The following is a 23,942-nucleotide window of genomic DNA, read 5'->3' as shown; positions in this document are numbered from 1 at the left end:
CGGATTTCTTCCTCTCCTTCACTCTTTTAACTTCTCTCTCTCCCTGTCTACCCCCACTCACAGGACAGGCCGCCAGCTAGACCTCATCTTCTCTAGAGGCTGCTGCCCTTTGAAACTCTCCGTGACACCCATGGACATCTCAGACCACCACTTCATCTCCTTCTCATTTTCCCTCCCCTCCCTCCCTACTCCACCCACTCCCTCTGTCACCTTCCACCGTAATCTCCGCTCTGTCTCCTCCTCCAGCCTTGCTTCCACTGCCCTCACTCTCTTACCTTCCAATGACTGTTTTTCCCAACTATCTGTCAACTGTGCTACCTCCTCTTTGTTCTCCTCCCTCACCTCCTCCCTTGTCCTCTCAAGTCTCGTCCTGCCCGTCCCTCCCCTCCTCAGCCTTGGATCGTTGCTGTTCTCCGCTCAACCCAAACTAGTCTGTGTGCCACCGAACAGAAGTGGAAAAGGACCAACCTCCCAGCTGCCCTCGAACTCTACTGCTCTCTACTGTCTACATTCTCCTCCTCACTCACCTCAACCAAGAAATCTTATTTCCAATCACTCATTGAATCCACTGTCAACAACCCCCTCCCCCTCCTCCTCCCTCATCTCTCACTGCTGATGATTTTGCCTCCTTCTCCTCCACGATTGCAGACATCTGCAAGCTCTTCAACAGTCCTCCCTCCTCTCCCATCACACCCAAACCTCCCACCAACCGACCTTACTTTTCTTCATTCTCACCTCTCTCGGACTCTGACATTTCCACTCTCCTCCTATGTCACAAACCTACAACGTGTGTCCTGGACCCTCTCCCTTCTCGTCTCCTCCAAGTGACCGCTCCTGATCTTCTCCCCTTCATCTCCTCCCTCCTCAACTCCTCACTCCTCTCTGGCTGTTTCCCCTCTGTATTTAAACAAGCTGCTGTCATCCCACTCCTCAAGAAACCAACCCTTGACGGCACCTGTCCACAGAACTACCGCCCTGTCTATCTACTCCCCTTCCTCTCAAAGACTCTCGAGCGGGGGGTCCACCATCAGCTCTCTGACTTTCTGTCCCAACACTCACTCCTTGATCCTCTGAAATCCGGCTTCCGCACAGCTCACTCCACTGAGACGGCTCTCCTGGCAGTCACTGACTACCTCAGCTGTGCTCGAGCAGCCTCCCTCTCCTCAGCCCTCATCCTCCTTGATCTCTTCGCAGCATTTGACACTGTCGATCACTCCATCCTCCTCTCCTGCCTCGCTGACCTTGGAATCTCTGGGACTGCTCTCACCTGGGTCTCCTCCTACCTCAGCGACCGGACCTACGGCGAGGTTCCTCATCCACCCCCCAGCCTCTCCTCACAGGCGTTCCCCAAGGCTCCGTCCTGGGCCCGCTCCTGTTCTCTCTCTACACTCGATCCCTGGGCCCCCTCATCACATCCCATGGTTTCTTCTACCACTTCTATGCTGATGATGCCCAGATCTTCCTGTCTTTTCCCTCTTCTGACCCTCTCATCCCTTCTCGCATCTCTTCCTCTTTGTCTGCTATCTCCACCTGAATGCACTCGCACCACCTCAAGCTCAACCTCTCCAAATCGGATCTCCTGTTTTTCCCCCACTATTTCCTGCTGTCTCAACCACACTGCACCAAGCTACCTTCAGTCCCTCATCTCTCCATACATCCCCTCCAGACCACTGTGCTCTTCCAGTGCCAGAAGACTAACTCTGCCTCCTCTCCACTCTCTTTCCTCCAGAGCCCGCTCCTTCTCATCCCTGGCCCCTAAATGGTGGAACGACCTTCCCACCAAAGTCAAAAGAGCAGAGTCCTTGACCTCCTTCCAGCACTTACTCAAGACACATCTTTTCAGACGGTACTATTAGTCCTTTTAATCCCTGTTAGATAGCACTTCATAGCATTTTATCATGCTTCTTGCGTTATTGATTGATTTCCTCCTTGCTCCCTTTCCCGTAAACCCTTGACTGTGACCTTAAATCTTGACAGCACTTAGCTTTACTTTCCAGGATGTATGACTGCACTTACTGTACTTAACTGTATACATTGGAAGTTGTAAAATGTATTATATCTTGAACTGCTTTGTTTAATGTAAATTAGAATTTGTAATGTTTGATGCCTTTTACTTAACTGTATTCTTGCACTTTGTCGCACTGGATAAGGGCGTGTGCCAATAAATACAAATAAATAATAATAATAATAATATATTTTTACTTATTTCTCCATTGAGTCAACCATCACTTCAGCGTTGTGGACCTCAACATCGGTCTGTTCAAGATGCCGTGTGGCTGTCATTAAAGCCACGCCCTCGGCCTACTGTGTCTCAACGAGAACACAAGCATCTTCTTCAAATGCAAGTATACAGTGCATCCGGAAAGTATTCACAGCGCTTCACTTTTTTCACATTTTGTTATGTTACAGCCTTATTCCAAAATGGATTTAATTCATTATTTTCCTCAACATTTTCCCCATAATGACAACGTGAAAGAAGTTTGTTTGAAATCTTTGCAAATGTATTAAAAATAAAAAACAAAAAAAGCACATGTACATAAGTTTCACAGCCTTTGCTCAATACTTTGTTGAAGCACCTTTGGCACCAATTACAGCCTCAAGTCTTTTTGAGTATGATGCTACAAGCTTGGCACACCTATTTTTGGGCAGTTTCTCCCATTCTTCTTTGCAGGACCTCTCAAGCTCCATCAGGTTGGATGGGGAGCGTCAGTGCACAGCCATTTTCAGATCTCTCCAGAGATGTTCCATCGGGTTCAAGTCTGGGCTCTGGCTGGGCCACTCAAGGACATTCACGGAATTGTCCTGTAGCCACTCCTTTGTTATCTTGGCTGTGTGCTTAGGGTCATTGTCCTGTTGGAAGATTAACCTTCGCCCCAGTCTGAGGTCCAGAGTGCTCTGGAGAAGGTTTTCATCAAGGATGTCTCTGTACATTGCTGCATTCATCTTTCCCTTGATCCTGACTAGTCTCCCAGTTCCTGCCGCTGAAAAACATCCCCACAGCATGATTCTGCCACCACCATGCTTCACTGTAGGGATGGTATTGGCCAGGTGATGAGCGGTGCCTGGTTTCCTCCAGACATGACGCTTGCCATTCAGCCCAAAGAGTTTGAATTTTGTTTCTCATGGTCTGAGAGTCCTTCAGGTGCCTTTTGGCAAACTCCAGGCGGGCTGTCATGTGCCTTTTACTGAGGAGTGGCTTCCGTCTGGCCACTCTACCATACAGGCCTGATTGCTGAGTTGTTCTTCTGGAAGGTTCTCCTCTCTCCACAGAGACACACTGGAGCTCTGTCAGAGTGACCATTGGGTTCTTGGTCACCTCCCTGACTAAGGCCCTTTCTCCCCCGATTGCTCAGTTTGGCCGGGTGGCCAGCTCTAGGAACAGTGGTTCCAAACTTTTTCCATTTACGGATGATGTAGGCCACTGTGCTCATTGGGACCTTCAATGCTGCAGAATTTTTTCTGTACCCTTCCCCAGATCTGTGCCTCGATACAATTCTGTCTCGGAGGTCTACAGACATTTCCTTGCACTTAATGGCTTGGTTTGTGCTCTGACATGCACTGTTAACTGTGGGACCTCATATAGACAGGTGTGTGCCTTTCCAAATCATGTCCAATCAACTGAATTTACCACAGGTGGACTCCATTCAATCAATCAAGAAATATCTTGTTGGAGTTGTATGACTGTTCATGTCTCTTTTTAATCTATTTCCATAATTATTTGTTTGCATACACAGCAATTCCCTTTTCGATGTATTGTCTTTTTCCGAGATTTTTCAGGCCTTTCTAATTTTTTTTTCTGAAAGATAAAATTGTTATTTCAGCACCTGTGGCAAAATGTAATCATTAATGCTGTCCATCTGCCCATCTACATCACCACCCTCCTGTTGGAATCAGCAGAGTTAATTTCTTATTACTTTTACCAGAGTATGGTAAGCATAGTATGTTTCCACCATACCCCTGCCTCCTGTCCGTCCACACAGACAGTGGTATCAGTAGTCATGAGGACAGTATATGGGCCACACCACTAGGAGTGGAGGCCAATGTGAGAATATGCATGTGGGAAGGGGACCTGTGGGATAAATGTGAGAGATATTCATTGTTGCTTGCCCCTGTGAAGACAGATAATAGTAGTTATTTTTCTAATTGTCTGTATCAACATCAATATTAGCATTTGTAATGCAACCACTATTATTTATTTCTGGACATTACTGTTGGTTAACACTTTTGCTTTGTTTGTAGTAGAACACTTGCATTTAGTTAAAACTTTTTTTTTTCTTCTCTGAGAGTGCTGTCTGACAGGCGTGCAGTGGGAAGTCAGGCCACAATTTCACAACCCCTACTCCCCACCCCCCCTTCCTAGCGGGTGGATCCCTTTCACTATCTGATTGATAAGGTATTTCTGTTTGTGAAAGGATTATTTCCATACAGTTTTATGATTTAAACTTGCCATGACTATGTCTCATTCAATTAGTTATTTATTTTACATTAAGTTATACTTTAAGTAAATTCCTTATTTTCCCTCATATTTCATTCAATCACCATCAGAAACTCTCATGCTGAAAGTGGCAGCACATTTCTTTCACACATATCAAACTCTTAGAAATGTTTTCAGGTTATTTATCAATATGTATTATTTATATTTATATATATGTCTCTCCATTATTTTAGTTAATTAAAATATTTACTTAATAAAATATTATATGGAAAATAAGCCTTTTCATTGATTTCAATAATGATTCCCAGGTACTTCAGGAAAATGAATTTTCAAGAAATGTGTGTAGTCAAACATTTCCTAAACAAAGAGCCTGCATGGGCACGAAGACTGTTTCCACCTGTGTGGCCCATATGTCTTTTGTAACACCTACGCTCTGACTGTTCCCGTTGTCACCGCTAGAGGTCATCCAAGCCACATTTTCCCCAGACCCTGTTCCAGGACTCTGATCACTCCATTATTCAATTATCTTCCCACTTGTCCTCATTAATCATCTCCACCTGTTTCCAGTTCCCATGCTTATTACACCCCTTTTGTATTCTCCTTTGTTCCCTGCACTAAACGCGAATTCTTGTCTTGCCTTACCGCAGCAATTCCGAGCATCATCTCTTGTATCGTGTTTTCCTGCATATCGACCTATGGTCTTCTTTTGGTTTCACGCCTTCGGATCATCCTATTATCGTTTGCCTGATCAACTGACTTACCTTCTGTGACCCCGACTATTCTTTGTCTCAACCCTCTTGGCTTACCTGAGACCGCTACTGGATCCTAAGTACTCCAGTCTCCCACGGTTCCAGTCCTGACAGAAGACGTCACCGGAAAATGGATCCAGCGGGTCAACCCAACGTCCTAGCTGCTCTGTCTTCTCAAGGAGCAAGGATCGGAGAACATGAGAGAATGCTTCAGCAAATAGAGACAATGTTGGATTAGCTGCTCAAGCGTCTCTCAATGCCGCCGACAGATCCACCCCTGGTTGCTGCTGCACTCGCTGCTGTCACCCCAGCTACGAGTGCGAGACCCATTCATCTTGCAGTCCCTGAGAAGTACGATGGCTCCCCTGATCGCTGTGAGGGATTGCTACTACAGTGTAACCTGTACTTCGCACATCTTCCCTCATCTTTCCCCTCTAACGAAGCCAAAATAGCCTTCATCATAACCCTGCTCACCGGGAAGGCATTGCAGTGTACTTCAGCCATTTGGAACCAACAGGGAGACGTGACTAAACCTTTGACAACCATCACCGAACACTTTAAAGATGTATTCCATCAGCCTGCTGAAGGACAGAGCGCAGGGGAACAACTCCTTTCACTGCAACAAGGCACCTCGTCTGCGGCAGATTATGCCCTCCACTTTCGAACTCTGGCAGCAGGCAGTGGATGGAGCGACAATGCCCTTATCACTATGTTCCATAGGGGTTTACATTCTGATCTACAGTCGGAACTGGCCTGTACGGATGAAAACCTTACTCTTGAACAACTTATTCAATTAGCCATGAGACTAGACAACTTACTGAAAAGAAGATGAAAGCGCCATTCCATGGACTCCTCCCGTCTTCCAGAGAAACGTACTCCAGCACTCCCCGTCACAACCGAACCCGAGCCTATGCAAATTGGGCACACATGCCTTTCTACCGAAGAGCGTCAGAGATGGATGCAGATGCGTTTGTGCCTGTACTGTGGCCACGCTGGTCATTACCACAAAACACCTATCCCACGCGTTCCGGTCTCTGACAGCCCCGTAGTTAATATACAGTGTCCGCCTAATACCTCTGCACAGTGTCGGATCCAATTCAGTATTTAACTGGTTTCTAACACCCATGCTCTCTCTGCCTTAATAGATTATGGATCAGAAGGCAATTTAATTAACAAAAAGACCGTGAAGCAACCTACCTCTCTCACCCTGTGAACCTCCTCTCTGTGTCTGCACAATCAATAACCAGCCCATCGGTTCCGGCCACATCATCCAGATGACAGAACCAGCGACGCTGCGTATTGGCTCTCTACACACAGAACAAATTCCCTTCTTCATCATCAACTAACATGAAGCTGACCTCATTCTAGGGCTTCCATGGCTTAAACTCCATAATCCAGTTATTTCCTGGACTCATTGCGATATCCTCTCTTGGAGTCGTCATTGTTTCGCACACTGCCTGTCCTTGCCTTGTCACGCCAATCACGTCAAGAGCCCACTGCTGTCAAATCCGCCGGACGTTCCCTCTGAGTATCAGGACCTGGATGCAGTCTTTCACAAACCCCAAGCCTCTAAGTTACCTCCTCATTGGTCATGGGATTGCGAAGAAGAAGGATGGTGGACTCCGACCCTGTATCGACTATTGTGGCCTGTAACAGTAAAAAATCGCTATCCATTGCCCCTAGTGCCAGCTGCCCTGGAACAGATTAGAGGAGCTCGCGTCTTCACTAAACTGGACCTGTGAAGCACATATAATCTGATCCTAATACGGGAAGGTGACGAATGGACAACCGCCTTCATTACACACACGGGTCACTATGAATATTTGGTTATGCCCTTTGGACTCACTAATGCTCCAGCAGTTTATCAATGAGGTTTTGAGGAAATTCCTGAATCGTTTCATCCTGGTGTACATTGACGATATTTTGATTTATTATGCTAATCTTTCGGAACACATTGTGCACGTTCAACAGGTTCTTCAGTGTCTATGGGACAATGACCTATTTGTGTCCGAAGTCCACAAAAGCAGGGTTCGTTTCCTGGGTTACATCATTAGTGCTGAAGGAGTTTGTATGGATCAAGACAAAGTCAAGGCAGTGACGGAGTAGCCTCGACCCCGTACAATAAAGGAACTACAGCAATTCCTCGGCATTGCCAACTTCAATGGAACTTCAGTACCGTGATCAACGGTCCCCCAAACAAGGCTCAACAAGCCCCATCAGGCTCAATGGGCACTTTTCTTTACACGGTTCAATTTTACTCTCACCTATCGGCCAGGTTCCTGGAATACCAAAGCTGACGCCCTTTCCCGGCAGTTTGACTCTCATGCAGTCCCGGTCAGTACTGAACCTATCCTACCTCTTGTATAGTGGCTCCCATCCGACGGGATATTATGGACCAAATACAAAGAGCGCTAGTGAATGATCCTTCACCCTCTAATTGTCCTGTTTCACGTCTGTATGTACTGTAGCAGTGTGAGAGGCAAGGCTGGGGTCAGGGCGGGTCTTTCAGTGGAGGAGACTACAACACATCTCCTCGAGGACTCCAAACCCCAGAAGCCAGCAGGGCTCCTGATGGCCATAGCCCTGCCCACCACCACTGCCCGGTGTTCAGCTCTGCCGACCCGGGCATTTACTGTTATTATTGTTAGTAGTGTTTTGTTTGTAGTTAGGGATTGTTTAAGTTTAGTTAGTGCTCGAACAGAGCTAGGTTTTGTTTTGCTTGTTTTGACACTGACACTGTCATTGAGGGAAGAAATAAAACCCTCTGCCTGCCTCACTACTGTGTGTTTCAAGACCAGACCCCGCCTATATATAGCCCTTTCTTGTGACAGGCCCCCCAACCTGCTACAATTGGTGGCGAATCCGGGCATAGGCTGTGCGGTCTGGGTCAAGAAAAGGGACACACTCAAGGTTGTTTTTCGGGAAAAAGAACAATGGGCAGAAAAACAAAAGGCAAACGACAAAAGCAGGCAAACAAGATGGCGGTGTTGGAAAACACAGTGGAGATCGGTGCTGACTGGTTGTTTAATCCCAGCTCTCCACTGTGGCTGCAGACAGAAGGCCTCAAACACCTGCACATAACCACTTGCTCCTTACTGTTGGAGTTTCTGTACCCGTCTGTTCCTGACAAACTGGAAGTTATCCAAGGAGGTCAGTCTGACATTAAGACAGCTATGCAGGAGTTGCTGGATTTCATGGAGAAACGGAGCCAGCAACAGCAGGAGGACAAGGCCATGCAGCCAGAGGAGGCAACGCTCTCGCCGGTGCCCCACTTCCAGCCTGAAGGAGAAGAGGAAGTGCCTCTTCAACTGCAGTCTTCCCCAACCACTGATTGCAAGGTCTGTCCAGTATGCCTTGCAGGGGAAGAGTGGTGTTTTCAGGTTGGAGAACCTGGGCATGTTTTGCCTGACGGAGAGGAATACTGGGAAGGGGGAAGAGCATTACCAGTAGAATACTGTCTGGAGCTTGAGGAGGAAGAGGAGAAGCCTCTGTCTGTCCCTGAGCTGGAGACAGAGCAGGAGACGTCGCTGACGTCCTGCATGGAGGAAGAGGAACTGCAATGGGAGGAACTGGTGCCTTGGCAAAAGACACCAGGAGAAGATGAGGAACTGCTTCTTCCACCATGGCCAGTACTTGAGGAAGACCTGCCAGGGAGAGAGGAAGAAGAGCACCTGCTGTGGGTAAAGCAAGAGAGCCTCTAGCCATGTCTGCTGCTGGAGCCACAAAGGGCCGAGGTGTTCCTGCCGCCGGTGCCACAGAGTGAGAAACCTGAGTATCCAGTGTTCGAGAGGGAGGAGCCCAAGTGTCCCGAGCCCTGGAGGAAGGAGCCCGAGTCTCCTGTGTCTGAGAGGGAGGACCCCGAGTGTCCAGAGCCCTGGAGGGAGGAGCCTGAGTCTCCCATGTCTGGGAGGGAGGAGCCCGACTGTCCAGAGCCCCGGAGGGAGGAGCCCGAGTGTCCAGAGCCCCGGAGGGAGGAGCCTGAGTCTCCTGTGTCTGGGAGGGAGGAGCCCGAGTGTCCAGAGCCCCAGAGGGAGGAGCCCGAGTCTCCTGTGTCGGAGAGGGAGGAACCCGAGTGTCCAGAGCCCCAGAGAGAGAAGCCCGAGTAGCCTGAAGATGAGGAAGAGGTACTGCCTTCCTCGTCCCACTCCAAGGATGAGTGCCCATCACCATACCTGGTGGAAGAGTATCCACCACCGTGTCTGGCAGAAGAGAGTCTGCCCCTGAGCACTGAGCAGCTACCAGGGAGTCACCGTCTGTCTCCTCAGAGGCCACACCAGAACAGGAGGTGCCTACAATCCAGGAGAAGGTATCACCTGTTTTCCCCTGCACTAAATCAGAGGGGAAGATTATACTAGGCCCTGAATCTGGGGAGCAGCCGGAGCAGCTGCAAAAGGAACAGCAGCCGCAGACGCTGCAGTTAACTCAGTCGGGATTCCGGAAGACAGAGGAGTGGCAGCAACCAGATGGTGAGACTCCTGTGCTTCCTCCATCAGGTCTCCTGCACAACCAGAGTTCCTGTCCTCAACCTGAGTTCCTGGCTGCAGCAAAGGAGATGGAGACACCTCAGAGTGCCCAGGACCCGCTGTGTCTCCAGGCTGGAGCAGAAACTGTAGAGAAGCCAAGTGATGCTGTGGCAGCAGAGAGGTCTCCGCTAGACAAGCCTGGTTCCTGGAGGGACCAGGGAGCAACAGGGGATCCACCTTCATGGCAGTCCACCCCGAGAACCAGATGGGCGAGATACGGAGAAGGACAGGACATGGGGGAGTGGAGGAGACTACAAAACATCTCCTCCAGGACTCCAAACCCCAGAAGCCAGCAGGGCTCCTGATGGCCACAGCCCCGCCCATCACTTCCCCTATAAAAGGAAGAAGGAAACTAACCAGGGTGTGCATGCTTGGCTGGGGTAGAAAGGTGCACAGGAGGGCAAGAAGACAATGGAGAGAGAGGAGAGCTAGAGAGTGGAAGAGCAGGAGAAAGAAGGGTGAAGTTCACAGTTGACAGATTCACTGACTTGCGACCCTTTTTCTGCACCTGGACCATTCTCCCTCATAAACCCCGGACTGTCTGACAACCTCCCACCGGTAACAAACTTTTATTACGGACATTGATTAGGAACCTGCCTTACCCCTGTTGTACTTCTGTCTGCTGGGTGTTTGGCTCTGCCAACCCGGGCATTTGCTGTTATTATTGTTAGTAGTGTTTTGTTTGTAGTTAGGGATTTTTTAAGTTTAGTTTTGCTTGTTTTGACATTGACACTGTCATTGAGGGAAGAAATAAAACAACAGCGAGCCTGTTTTGTACCCTCTGCCTGCCTCCCTACTGTGTGTTTCAAGACCAGACCCCGCCTACATACAAGCCCTTTCTTGTGACAGGCCCCCCAACCTGCTACAGTAACCTCTTCTATTCGTCCCCAGGTTCTGGATTGGCTCCTCTTCCCCAGCTTCTGGACATCCTGGAGTTCGTTGAACATTGTCAGTTATCCAACGTAAGTTTTGGTGGCCAACCTTGATTCAGGATGTCACTCAGTTCGTTGCAGCCTGTCCAGTGTGTGCTCAGACCAGTTCTCCACACCAGCTTCCTGCTGGACTTCTAGAGCCTCTCCACATTCCTCACAGACCTTGGTCACACATCACACTCGATTTCATCACTGATCTACCCAACTCCTCTGGATTCACTACCATTCTCGTAGCCATGGATGGCTTTTCGAAAGCCTGCAGATTGGTCCCTTTAACAATAGAAGTGCCGAGCCAGTCAATTTGACCGATTTGGTTATTCAAATTTGAATTACTCTGTGTTCCTAAACACACGGCGCATACCCATTCTTGACTTTTCCTAAATAAATGTATTAAACATGCCTACAACGTTTTAGCTGCATAAATGCAAAAATAAATAAGTTATAAACACACCTAGAATAGCCAAAATTGGGTTATTTTGACTGGTCATTTAAATACATAATAAATCAAATATAATGCATAATCCTGCCTTCCCTTTACAATACAGTCAGTCTGGCGCTCACGTGGCGATCTCTACCTGTCTACAGTCTTTCATGTGCTTGAAAAACACGTGCATTGTACAGCATTACAGGTGTTTTCTTATAGCTGTATTCAGATTGATTGGATACAGTGATTACCCACAAATAAACATGGATTCAAAATGGAGATTGAAGAGAGCACGTTTTGGACATGCTGTGTATATGAACATGACTGATTCAGGGGCATCAGTGATATTGGGAATGACATTGATGATTTGTGGGTTTGTGCCAGTGTTGTGAAAACATTTGCGAGTGAAACGCCAGGTCCAAATGGCACCGAGTGCTTTTACTCTACTATACACGATTGCTACTGCACATAATACAGAGTGCAATAGCGCAGGCACTTTGCACGCAAAATAATGATTCACGGACATTATCAGCGGAGGAGCATTTATTGCAATGCTATATATTCATGGAGTAAAAGTGTTACCTGGAGAGGGCTGTCAAAATGCAGTGTGAGGTATGAGCTCGTGCAGGGAAAGTGCAGAAACGTGTCCTGTGTGGACTGTATGAGCTGTCAGGTATGCAGGCTAAATATATAGTAAATAGTTTATTGAAATACAACTACAGTGAATAAAAGCACTGTATGTTGAAAACAAAGTTTACACGATGTTGAAAATGTTTACTTTAGTGTACAATTATGTTTTGATAAATGCAATAGATATAACTATAGCTATAACTATATAGTTTTAACTATAACATATTGCTTTTGAGCATTATTCCAATTACGTTTACACTCGTTTCATTCACTTATTGTATGCTGTTTGTGAGCTTTCTTCTTATTGTAGGCTATATAGTTATTCATGTTTTTATTGCAGTGTGCGCGTTTAGAAAAAAGTGTTATTATTTATAACAATAATATTAATGTTTTATGATCATATTTCAATGAAATACTACATTTGTGCTATGTAAATGTTGGATTTGATGTTCATGAATAAAACTTCTGAGTTTTATACGTTGGTTTGCCTTTGATTTTCATATTACAGCTGTTAAAGAGCTATTGGTTACAATGACTATGGCAAGCCAAATTATCATTTAGAGATATCTGTAATTAATTTAAAGATATCTTCAAATATTTAGAGATATCTCTAAATCATTTAAAGATATCTGCAAATATTTGAAGAACATAAGAGAACATAAGAAAGTTTACAAACGAGAGGGGGCCATTCGACCCATCGTGCTCGTTTGGTGTCAATTAATATCTAAGTGATCCAAGGATTCTATCCAGTCTATTTTTAAATGTTCCCACACTTTCAGCTTCTACCACATCGCTGGGTAGTTTATTCCAGATTGTGACAACTCTCTGTGTAAAGAAGTGTCTCCTGTTTTCTGTTTTGAATGCCTTGAAGCCCAATTTCCATTTGTGTGCCCAGGTGTGTGTGTCTCTGGAAAAGCTCCTCTGGTTTGATGTGGTCGATGCCTTTCATGATTTTGAAGACTTGGATCAAGTCCCCACGTAGTCTCCTCTGTTCCAGGGTGAAAAGGGTCAGTTCCCTCAGTCTCTCCGAGTAGGACTTTCCCTTCAGACCTGGAATGAGTCTGGTTGCTCTCCTCTGAACTGCCTCTAGAGCAGCAATATCCTTCTTGAAGTGTGGTGCCCAGAACTGCACACAGTACTCCAGATGAGGTCTAACTAGCGCATTGTACAGTCTTAACATTACTTCCCTTGTTTTAAATTCTACACTATTGACAATATACCCTAGCATTCTGTTTGCCTTTTTTATTGCTTCCCCACATTGCTTGGATGGAGAAAGACCTAGGAGTCTATGTGGACTCCTCACTTTCTCATGCATTATTTCATCTAGATCTGTACCTCCCATAGTGTAATTATAGTGGACATTTTTGTTACCTGCATGTATTACCTTGCACTTGTCCACATTGAATTTCATTTGCCAGGTGTCAGCCCACAACTGAATATTATCTAAGTCCCTCTGAATAGCCTGTGCTGCCAAGATTGTATCTGCTGAGCCACCTAGTTTAGTATCATATGCAAATTTGACAAGTTTGCTAACTATCCCAGAGTCCAGATCATTAATATAGATTAGAAAAAGCAAGGGCCCTAGTACTGATCCCTGTGGAACTCCACTAACAACCTCAATCCAGTTAGAAGCAACTCCTCTAATCGACACCCTCTGTTTCCTAGACATCAACCAGTTCATAATCCATCTACTTACATTACCCTGAATGCCTACAGCTTCCAATTTGAGGATCAGTCTTTAGTATGGAACCTTATCAAAAACTTTTTGGAAATCTAAGTATATCATATCATATGCTTACACCTGATCTACAGCTGCAGTTGCATGTTCTAAAAATTCTAATAGATTAGTAAAATATGATCTGCCTCGTCTAAATCCATGTTGACTATCTCCATGAATATGGTTTTCATTAAGATGCTCCTCTATTTTCTGTCTAATCATTTTTTCCAACATTTTACAAGTGATGCAGGTGAGACTGATTGGTCTGTAATTTCCTGGCTCAGTTTTGTCCCCTTTCTTGTGGATTGGTATGACATTTGCTGTCTTCCAGTCAGTTGGCACATCCCCTGTTCTAAGTGTCATTTGGAATATTTGAGTTAGCGGCCTATAAATAATTTCCCTAATTTCTTTAAGTACTATTGGAAATATCCCATCTGGCCCAGGTGATTTGTTGGTTTTTAATTCTGCTAGTCCCTTTAGTACCTCCTCCTCATTTATTCTGATCTCTCTTAGGGTTTGACTGGACTGATTGTCAACCTGTGGCATGTAATCTGTCTTGGCTTACCTGACACTGCTACTGGATCCTAAGTACTCCAGTCTCCCACTGTTCCAGTCCTGACATCGTTATTGTAATGTAATGTATTGTTTCAGCTTCCTCCTATTTCAGTCCAATCTACACCGGTACAAATTCAGAAGAACTGTTCCTGATGCTAGATTGAACTGATCAATAGTTAATTTCTTACCTACTCAGTGTACTTAGGGATCTTGTGTTATTAATATAGCTCCTAAATTACCAAAAATGTTTTAATTTCCTGGAGCACCTGGTTTTCTATTTTCCTCAGATTTTTATATTTGCTCTAATTCAATTTTCAACATTTTTTTATTTATTTCTGGTTTGTAAAAACTATTCTAATAGTATTTGTTTTCTTTAAATTATTCAATATTAATTTAGCTCACTTATTCAATGCTTGTAATTTTATACTCCTATAGTATCCTTAAAATTCTAACCTTGTTCCTACTTCACTCATCTTAAATCCAAGGTCTAATTTTAAATTTTATTTCAGGCAGTTTATGCTAGGCACCAATAACCAAACATTTCTATAATATGTCACTATTCTGTTTCCATTCTCCTGCCTAGATTTTACATATTACATATTTTCTGTTTTGACAGGCTGCCAGGGCTGCACCAGTCTCTGCTTGGTGCTGTTCATGTGGATTCCTGCCTTTGGTTTCCTTTAGTTTGACTTTACAGAATTTGTTCATAACATGGTGTTTAACACTAGCAGTGCCGACTTTTCAAATTACCTACAAGCGCCAAAACCGGTTGATTTGACCGATAGCTCTTTAATGATAATGAAAGACAAATGATCGTATAAAACTCTAAATTTATATTAATTAACATTAAATCCAACAGGTACATACAGTGAGGGGAAAAAAGTATTTGATCCCCTGCTGATTTTGTACGTTTGCCCACTGAAAAAGAAATGATCAGTCTATAATTTTAATGGTAGGTGTATTTTAACAATGAGAGACAGAATAACAACAAAAAAATCCAGAAAAACGCATTTCCAAAAAGTTATAAATTGATTTGCATGTTAATGAGGGAAATAAGTATTTGACCCCTTCGACTTGGCAAACCCCTTGTTGGCAATCACAGAGGTCAGACGTTTCTTGTAGTTGGCCACCAGGCTTGCAAACATCTCAGGAGGGATTTTGTCCCACTTCTCGTTGCAGATCCTCTCCAAGTCATTATGGTTTCGAGGCTGACGTTTGGCAACTTGAACCTTCAGCTCTCTCCACAGATTTTCTATGGTATTAAGGCCTGGAGACTGGCTAGGCCACTCCAGGACCTTAATTTCCTTCTTCTTGAGCCACTCCTTTGTTGCCTTGGCTGTGTATTTTGGGTCATTGTCATGCTGGAATACCCATCCACGACCCATTTTCAATGCCCTGGCTGAGGGAAGGAGGTTCTCACCCAAGATTTGACGGTACATGGCCCCGTCCATTGTCCCTTTGATGCGGTGCAGTTGTCCTGTCCCCTTAGCAGAAAAACACCCCCAAAGCATAATGTTTCCACCTCCATGTTTGACGGTGGGGATGGTGTTCTTGGGGTCATAGGCAACATTCCTCTTCCTCCAAACACGGCGAGTTGAGTTGATGCCGTCTGACCACAACACTTTCACCCAGTTCTCCTCTGAATCTTTCAGATGTTCATTGGCAAACTTCAGACGGGCCTGTACATGTGCTTTCTTGAGCAGGGGGACCTTGCGGGCGCTGCAGGATTTCAGTCCTTCACGGCGTAGTGTGTTACCAATTGTTTTCTTGGTGACTATGGTCCCAGCTGCCTTGAGATCATTAACAAGATCCTCCCATGTAGTTCTGGGCTGATTCCTCACCGTTCTCATGATCATTGAAACTCCATGAGGTGAGATTTTGCATGGAGCCCCAGACCGAGGGAGACTGACAGTTATTTTGTATTTCTTCCATTTGCGAATAATCGCACCAACTGTTGTCACCTTCTCACCAAGCTGCTTGGCAATGGTCTTGTAGCCCATTCCAGTCTTGTGTAGGTCTACAATCTTGTCCCTGACATCCTTGGACAGCTCTTTGGTCTTGGCCATGGTGGAGAGTTTGGAATCTGATTGATTGATTGCTTCTGTGGACAGGTGTCTTTTATACAGGTAATGAGCTGAGATTAGGAGCACTCCCTTTAAGAGAGTGCTCCTAATCTCAGCTCGTTACCTGTATAAAAGACACCTGGGAGCCAGAAATCTTGCTGATTGATAGGGGATCAAATACTTATTTCAGTCATTAACATCCAAATCAATGTATAACTTTTTTGAAATGCGTTTTTCTGGATTTTTTTGTTGTTATTCTGTCTCTCACTGTTAAAATACACCTACCATTAAAATTATAGACTGATCATTTCTTTGTCAGTGGGCAAACGTACAAAATCAGCAGGGGATCAAATACTTTTTTCCCTCACTGTAAGTGTACCAGCGGGGTTTGTAGGCTTAAGGGGTTACATTTTGTTATACAAAACGATTCCATGATTTCTTCTTTTATCCAATAAGAGCATGTATTCTGCATTTATAAATAACCTACTGCTGGTGGAAAAATTACAGTTGTTACATTTAGAAGGGTAACTGTGTAAATAGTGATTTGTTCATGGTGCCTCAGTTATGATTCAGGTTATGACACAGACAGCAGAATGATAGACTTTGTGATAATTTAAGGTGGATTTCAGTGGCCTTGAGTCTTGTCATATTGTATACAATCTAATTACAATGAAAATGCTTAGTTTTTTCTGCTTATTTTATATTTGTTGCAGGTCACATTTGTGTTGCACAGTTTATGAGAGATGTAATAATCATGAAGTAAACTGAGGAGGAAATTACAAACATCACTGGGCACATAACTCGTCAAATCTGGCTTGAACTGTTTAAAATAAAGCTGAAATGAAAAAGTTTATCAGAGCAGCTAAGTGTGGAGTGCAGGTGTTCAACGCCTTCGCTTGTAATTCTTTGAGAATTCGTAAATATGAATATAGAATCAGAATTACAGGGAGAACAAAAGGTATTAGACTGTAAATATTATTAATAGATGTGTCTATGCAGGACAGTTTTACAATTGAATAGCAATCTTATCTATGCTTCTTCCACACAATGGAAACTGCAGAGTTAATAAGAAAAGTATATCAAATGGACATATAGAGTATAACCATGACAAAATCATAATCTTAATTACTTTTCCTGGAGTCATGATCATATTATACTGTAAAGGATAACAGATTAACAGATACCTGTCATATCCCATCAATGCTAAAATTGAAAATTCACAGTAGAAAAATATATGCAGACACAAAACCTGTACCAGACAAATGATTAGAGAAATTGCATGACGGTCCAACAAGATGTTAGTTAAAAGGCAGGGGTAGAGTGCAGTGCAACCAAATATTGCATTAACACAAAGGATGTACAACAGCAACAAAATGGTGAAATACAAGTATTTAATGTCCCCAAATTCAGAGTATGCAGCTAGTATGAAGGTATTGTCGGATGAGTTAATCATGCTGTGCCCTGCTGGAGAAGATCTGAGGAATGGAATGTAACGGGAACACATCATTAGCCATTGTACTAATGACTGACTTGTAGAAAAATAATGATTATTGCTCTTTTATAATATGGTACAATTGCATATTTGCAATTGTATAATTTGATTAAATGGACAATCTGTCTGTGTAAGTATTGAGTAATGACTTATGTATTCACAGTGCAGATATTTATTTTATTTTCAGTTATATATGCAATTGAAATGCTATGTCATTATATTTGCAGATGTATAATACATTAACTAAATATATAGTTATACACTACATACATGTGTAACTAAATTGTAAATACAGTGTAAATACAACATATTAAATCAGTACTTACACTTAAAAAATACATCAAGACCTGCATTTTTCAACTGCATTGTTTTAAACGGAAGCAGTCATACCTTATCTGAAACTAAAATGCCTCTCTTAATGCCAGCAGATTTAGAAAAAAAATAAAAGGACAAACTCAGGTACACATAAATATTGATTTAAAGTGCAATCATGCAATGGGACAACAGGGCTGGACTATCATATCAGCCTGGTAGCACTGTTATATCTGATTTCAAATTAGTTTAAAATGTGCATACATTAAAATGAATTGTGCACACATTAAAATAAATTGGGGGTGGATTACATGTAATCCATTCAGCCTTACAGCCCTACTCTGACAGAAGAGCATCATGATAGAATACTGCTTTCACACATACACACATACATGGACTTCAACTGGTATCTAAGTAATATGAAGCTTTGCTTCTAAAATTTTGATGTCAGCAGGCTATCCTTTCAGTTGTGCAGAGCTGAGGAGGGAAAAATGCTAAAGTCCTCGATAAACTTATGCTCAAAGTAAAATGTAGTGTCTTGGTCTTACAGTTTTTATTTTGTGAAGAAGCTCCATGGAGAACTGAGCTGAGAATCCTTGAGCATTAATAAGGCAATAATTAGCACGGTTGTCGAGGGAGTCCTGCATCCTATATGTATCTTACAGTGTCCCAGAACTGTTTGAAGAAAAATATTCTTTCCCAGCACAACAAAGTAAGTCCTGAAACCATATTTCCCAATTTGTTCAAGCCTAAGTCTTGCCTGCTTAACATAAAGTGTTCTGCGGCCCACCAAATCCTCCTGCCCACCCACCCTGTTATAAACCTTGAAACAAAACTTACTTTCAGTGAGAAACCTGAGCCTGCCCTGGGTATAGAATTTTCAGTGGCCCAGAACAGTTAACAGAAAAACACATCTTTCCAAGCACAGGACAGTGTTGGAACTTAACTATCTATTTGAGTGAATTTCAAGGAAGGGATTCAACAGAAATAGTATTCCATACAGAAAAAGGGTGAGTTTGTTTTACATATTTTCAAAACTCTGTTACTTTTCGTTGTTATTCCATAAATAATTGGATGAAAGACAGTTGGAATTATCAAATACATCAATTTTAATAAAACAGCTTACTGTACAGATCGGTAAATATGTAATAAGGATTCTTTACAGTTTATTTCAAAGTCATGGGTGTGTTTGATGCACAAACCATTTCCTAAGCCTGACATTGATGTTTCGTATTCTGACTCCATAAATAATGGGATTAATGACAGGTGGAATGATTAAAAAGTAAACTGAGAGGAAAATACGAACCCCGCTGGGCATGTAGCTCATGTCAAATCTGGCTTGAACTATTTCAAAAAAAGATGAAATGAAAAAGTTTATCAGTGTAACTAAGTGTGGAGTGCAGGTGTTCAATGCCTTAGCTTGCGATTCTTTGGAAGATCTCAGACAGAGTCTGAGAATTCGTAAATATGAATATAGAATCAGAATTACAGGGAGAACTGCAGTCAAAAGAAGAGTAATTAGACCATAAATATTATTAATGGTAGTATCTATACAGGACAGTTTGACAATTGAATAGTTGACACAATAAACCTTCTCTATGATTCTTCCACACAATGGAAGCTGCAGAGTTAATATGAAAAGTATACCAAATATACATATAGGGTATAACCATGACAATATTAAGAGCTTAATTACTTTCACTGGAGTCATGATCATATTATACTGCAAAGGATAACAGATTGACAGATACCTGTCATATCCCATCAATGCTAAACTTGAAAATTCACATTGCGCATATGTATACAAACAAAAAATCTGTACCAGACAACTGATTTGAGAAATGTCATGATGGTCTGATAGGATGTTAGTTAGAAGGTGGGGGCAGAGTGCAGTACTGCCATATATGGCATTAACAGAAAGGCTACACAGGAAGAAATACATGGGCTCATGGAGGCTTCTCTCTACATAGATCACAACTATGAGAATTAAGTTTGCTGAAACAGTAAAGATGTACAACAGCAACAAAATGGTAAAATAAAAGTATTTAGTGTCCCCAATTTCATAGTATGCAGACAGTATGAAGGTAGTGTCAGATGAGTTCATCATGCTGTGCCCTGCTGGAGAAGATCTGTTCAAAGGAAAGGGAATTTTACAAGAACAAATTAATTAGCCATTGTGTTAATGACTGACTAGAAGAAAATAAGAGTTATTGTTCTTATATATTACAGTGTATTTGCATTGATTTTACATATCTTTGCCTGGACAAAATCAACACAAATTTAAAATTGTATTTATTTGCAGGTTAATTTTAAACCGTTGGAAGTATCCAACTTAACATATGATTCAATTGACAATTTGTCTGTATAAGCATTGAGTAATTACTTATGTATTCACAGTGCAGACATTTATGTTATGTTCATTTATATATGCAATTGAAATTACTTGTAATTATATTTGCAGATGTGTGAAACTTTACCTAAGTTAGTAGTTACACACTATATACATGTGTCAGTACACTGTAGGTAAAAAGGTGATTAATCAGTACTTACACATAAAACTTCAAGCCCTGGATTTTTCATCTGCATTATTATAAACAACTAGTTGCAACTTTTCTGAAACTAAAATTCCTCACTTCTTAATGCCAGCAGGTTTGGTGAAAGACATCAGGTCCATATGAAGACAGCTGTAAATGGCAATCAAGCAATGGGACAATGCGGCAGAACTATCCTGTTATCTTGGTAACACTATTAGATGTGATTTCAAGTTAAATATTTAAATTAGTTAACATTTCACATACTAAACTAAACTCAGGGTGGATTAAGTTCTGCCTTACCGTAAAAATTGAAGTATCTGAAGAGTTGAACCTGCCCTCCTCTTTGCTCACACCACCAGCAAGATCACAGCTTCTCTGGACTGGCAGAAGCACTATGAGAGGAGAGTCTCATGGTAGAATACTACTTTCACACATACATGGACTTAAACTGGTATCTAAGTAATATGAAGCTTTGCTTCTAAAATCTTGATGTCAGCAGGCCATCGTTTCAGTTGTGCAGAGCTGAGGGGAGGGAAATCCTAATGTCCTCGATAAACTTATACTCAAAGTGGAATGTAGTGGCTCTGTCTTACAGTTTTCATCTTGTGAAGAAGCTCCATAGAGAATCAAGCTGAGAATCCTTGATCATTAATAAGGCACTAATGAGAAGGGATGTTGAGGGAGTCCAGCCCACGTGACCTGTGTCCCATATGTATTTTATAGTGTCCCAGAACTGTTTGAAGAAAAATATTATTTATCCAGCACAGTTAAGTAAATTGTAGAACTTGGCAATCACAAAGATGGAATATAATTCATTAGAACAAACATTTTGGAGACAATTAGCGTTCTTAAAGTGTATTGATTATTTATTTGTATTTATTTTATTATTTAGCACAAAACATTAAGAAAATTATTTAAGATGGGTGAGATGGATTTAATAATGTTACAGTACAAATCTCTGTAAACTTGATAAGTATTCTTCACAGCTTATGTCAAAGTCAAGAGTTTGTTGTTCTGCAACAAACATTTCTTAACCCTGGTACTAATGTTGTTGTTTTTTTTTCATAAATAGTGGGATTTATAAGAGGTGGAATGATCAAAAAGTAAACTGAGTAAAATACAAACTTCACTGGGCATGTCTCATGTCAAATCTGTTCTGAACTACTTCGAAAGAAGCTGAAATTAAAATGTTTATCGGTGTAACTAAGTGTGGTGTATCTGTGTATCTAAGTGTTCAGTACCTTAGCTTGTGATTTTGTAGAAAATTGTGATGGGGGGCTCCGGGGGGGGTAGAGGGAGACCCCCCCATATGGAAAGGAAATATATTGCAATATATTATACAAATATGTGGATTTCAAAATATATTTTCCTAAATTATATCTAAAATGCATTTAAGAATATATTTACATTAATATATTTCACCAAATGTATTCGTAATTTTTACAAAATATATTTCACAAAATATATTATTTTCAATTTCAATAAAACATATTTAACATTGCATTGTAGTGAAATGCCCGAGTCTCAAACTCAGTTACTGGAGGTATGTACAGTGAGGGAAAAAAGTATTTGATCCCCTGCTGATTTTGAATGTTTGCCCACTGACAAAGAAATTATCAGTCTATAATTTTAATGGTAGGTGTATTTTAACAGTGAAAGACAGTCCTTATAGACTACTCGACTCAGCTGCTCGTCTAGTCCCTGGTCCTCTCCCACCTGGACTACTGCAACTCCTTCCTGGCTGGCCTATCTACAAGTACTACCGCCCGCTCCAGCTCATCCAGAACTCTGCTGCTCGTCTGGTGTTCTCTCTGCCCCGATGCACACATGCTACTTCACTGCTCCACTCCCTCCACTGGCTCCTGATCTCGGCTCGCATTCAATTCAAGTGACTCTCACCTACTGTTGTCCCGACCAGACTTTCACTTATTTATTTAGATGTGTGCACTTATTATTTTTTAATTCACAGTTGTTGTTTTTTTAACTTCCTTATATCACATTACATTATTTGTCATTTAGCAGACGCTCTTATCCAGGGATTTGTACCCATTTATACAGCTGGGCATTTTACTGGAGCAATCTAAGTGAAGTACCTTGCTCAAGAGTACAACAGCACCTGGGATTTGAACCCACAACCTTCCAGAGCCCTAACCGCTAATCCACAGTGCTGCCTTTTATGTTTACTTATATGTTTACTTGAAAAGCTTCATGTCCGGACTTGTAGATTTGTAGAATTACATTACGTTGTTGAAGAACCTTTTAAAGAAGTGAAGGAGGCTTCAAAGTACAGAAAATTAAATATTTCTTAACATGCTAGCAACTTTGGGAAGGTCCAGTCAGTTAGTCTCAAAGGTTTACAAGTTTAAAAGTGAATGAGATCAAGCATTGGTACCATTTATCTTCTTAAACGCATGATGTCCACACAGACATTACACCCTGCGAGTATTTGATGAGATTCAAGGTTTTAACACGTTTTTGTTTATAAGCATAACCTAGAGACCGTGTTGATTTAAAACTTAAAATTAAGATACTCAACACCCGTGCATTGTATTACATCTCTGCAGATACTGGCGGAACATGTAATTAAGGGAACCGTTCCTCCTGCTGAGACAAATGGAAAGGCAGGAAGGGAAAGCCTCAGGGTTATTCATAAAATGTTCTGAGTGTTTCCATGACAGCAGAGGCTGTTATTGTGTCATTAACAATAATCTCAGCCAATTTTCATAAATAGCTCTTATTAAAATGTACTCCTTTAAAAATATTTACAATATATGGGATATATTTTAATCATATAATTCTGCAGACTACATATTTATTTTATGGGTTGAAAATATTTATAAATGAACCTCACCATAAAGTTCTGCTGTCTACGATGTTATGACTCAACAAATCCCCAAACCATGAGAAAAACGTTAATGCTATATAGAAATAGTAATATGACAGAATCGATTTGAAACAGTTGTAAGAGAATTTGTAATGCTTGGTTTTTCAGTCAATCTAAATAAATAGTTGAACTGAAAACTCATAGGTCAATTGGTTTCTCTTTTAAGATTCTTTTTAGAGGGAAGATGCAGTCAAGTCACAGATGTGCAATAATCATTTATTTGTGACAAAAATAGCAAACTAATATCATTCAATTATATTACTGAGAATAAGTAATATTAAGCTTCTGCTGGATTACAGAAAGAAACAGATAATACCCGATTTCTCCTCTTCTCCTCGCAGGGCAACTTAGGTCAGTCTGGTTAGGCAGGCAGTGGTGTGTCTCCCTCTGTCTCTTCCTCCTGCTCTTCTCTTGTCGTTGTCTTCTCTTTGATCTTCCGAACTCCCGAAAAAACTGTTCTCTTTTTTTTCCAAGTTTAATAAGGTTTCCTTTCAACCATTCACATTTTGCCACCACCATGAGTTGGGTGCTTGATGCTAATGTAACGTAGAAGTGGGGGTCTTTGGAATTTGGCTAGGAGCCAATCAGAGGACAGGTACAATGGCTTCTGGACACATAGATAAGCCTGGCTACCAGGGACCTCCTTAAAATTTAGGGAACTAGATAAAAGGAAAGAAATCTGTTCCCTCTAC

The 23,942-nt window shown here is 42.2% G+C and overlaps 1 protein-coding gene across 1 annotated transcript; it reads right to left on the bottom strand.

The window, feature by feature from the left end:
• Positions 1-19,009: 19,009 nt before the first annotated feature.
• LOC136747077 (olfactory receptor 51E1-like) lies at positions 19,010-19,939 on the bottom strand. The gene has a single exon (XM_066700033.1). The coding sequence runs from the start codon at positions 19,937-19,939 to the stop codon at positions 19,010-19,012; it is 930 nt and encodes a 309-aa protein (XP_066556130.1).
• Between the last annotated feature and the right edge of the window lie 4,003 nt (positions 19,940-23,942).

This window comes from Amia ocellicauda, chromosome 3 (genome assembly GCF_036373705.1).
Source record: "Amia ocellicauda isolate fAmiCal2 chromosome 3, fAmiCal2.hap1, whole genome shotgun sequence".
In the NCBI taxonomy this organism is placed as follows: domain Eukaryota; kingdom Metazoa; phylum Chordata; class Actinopteri; order Amiiformes; family Amiidae; genus Amia; species Amia ocellicauda.
Note: the sequence above shows the minus strand (reverse complement) of the source record. Positions and strands in the feature narration are given on the sequence as shown.

Coding starts and splice junctions, on each gene's coding strand:
- LOC136747077 (XM_066700033.1), bottom strand. CDS start 19,939: ATGATGAACTCATCTGACACTACCTTCATACTGTCTGCATACTATGAA.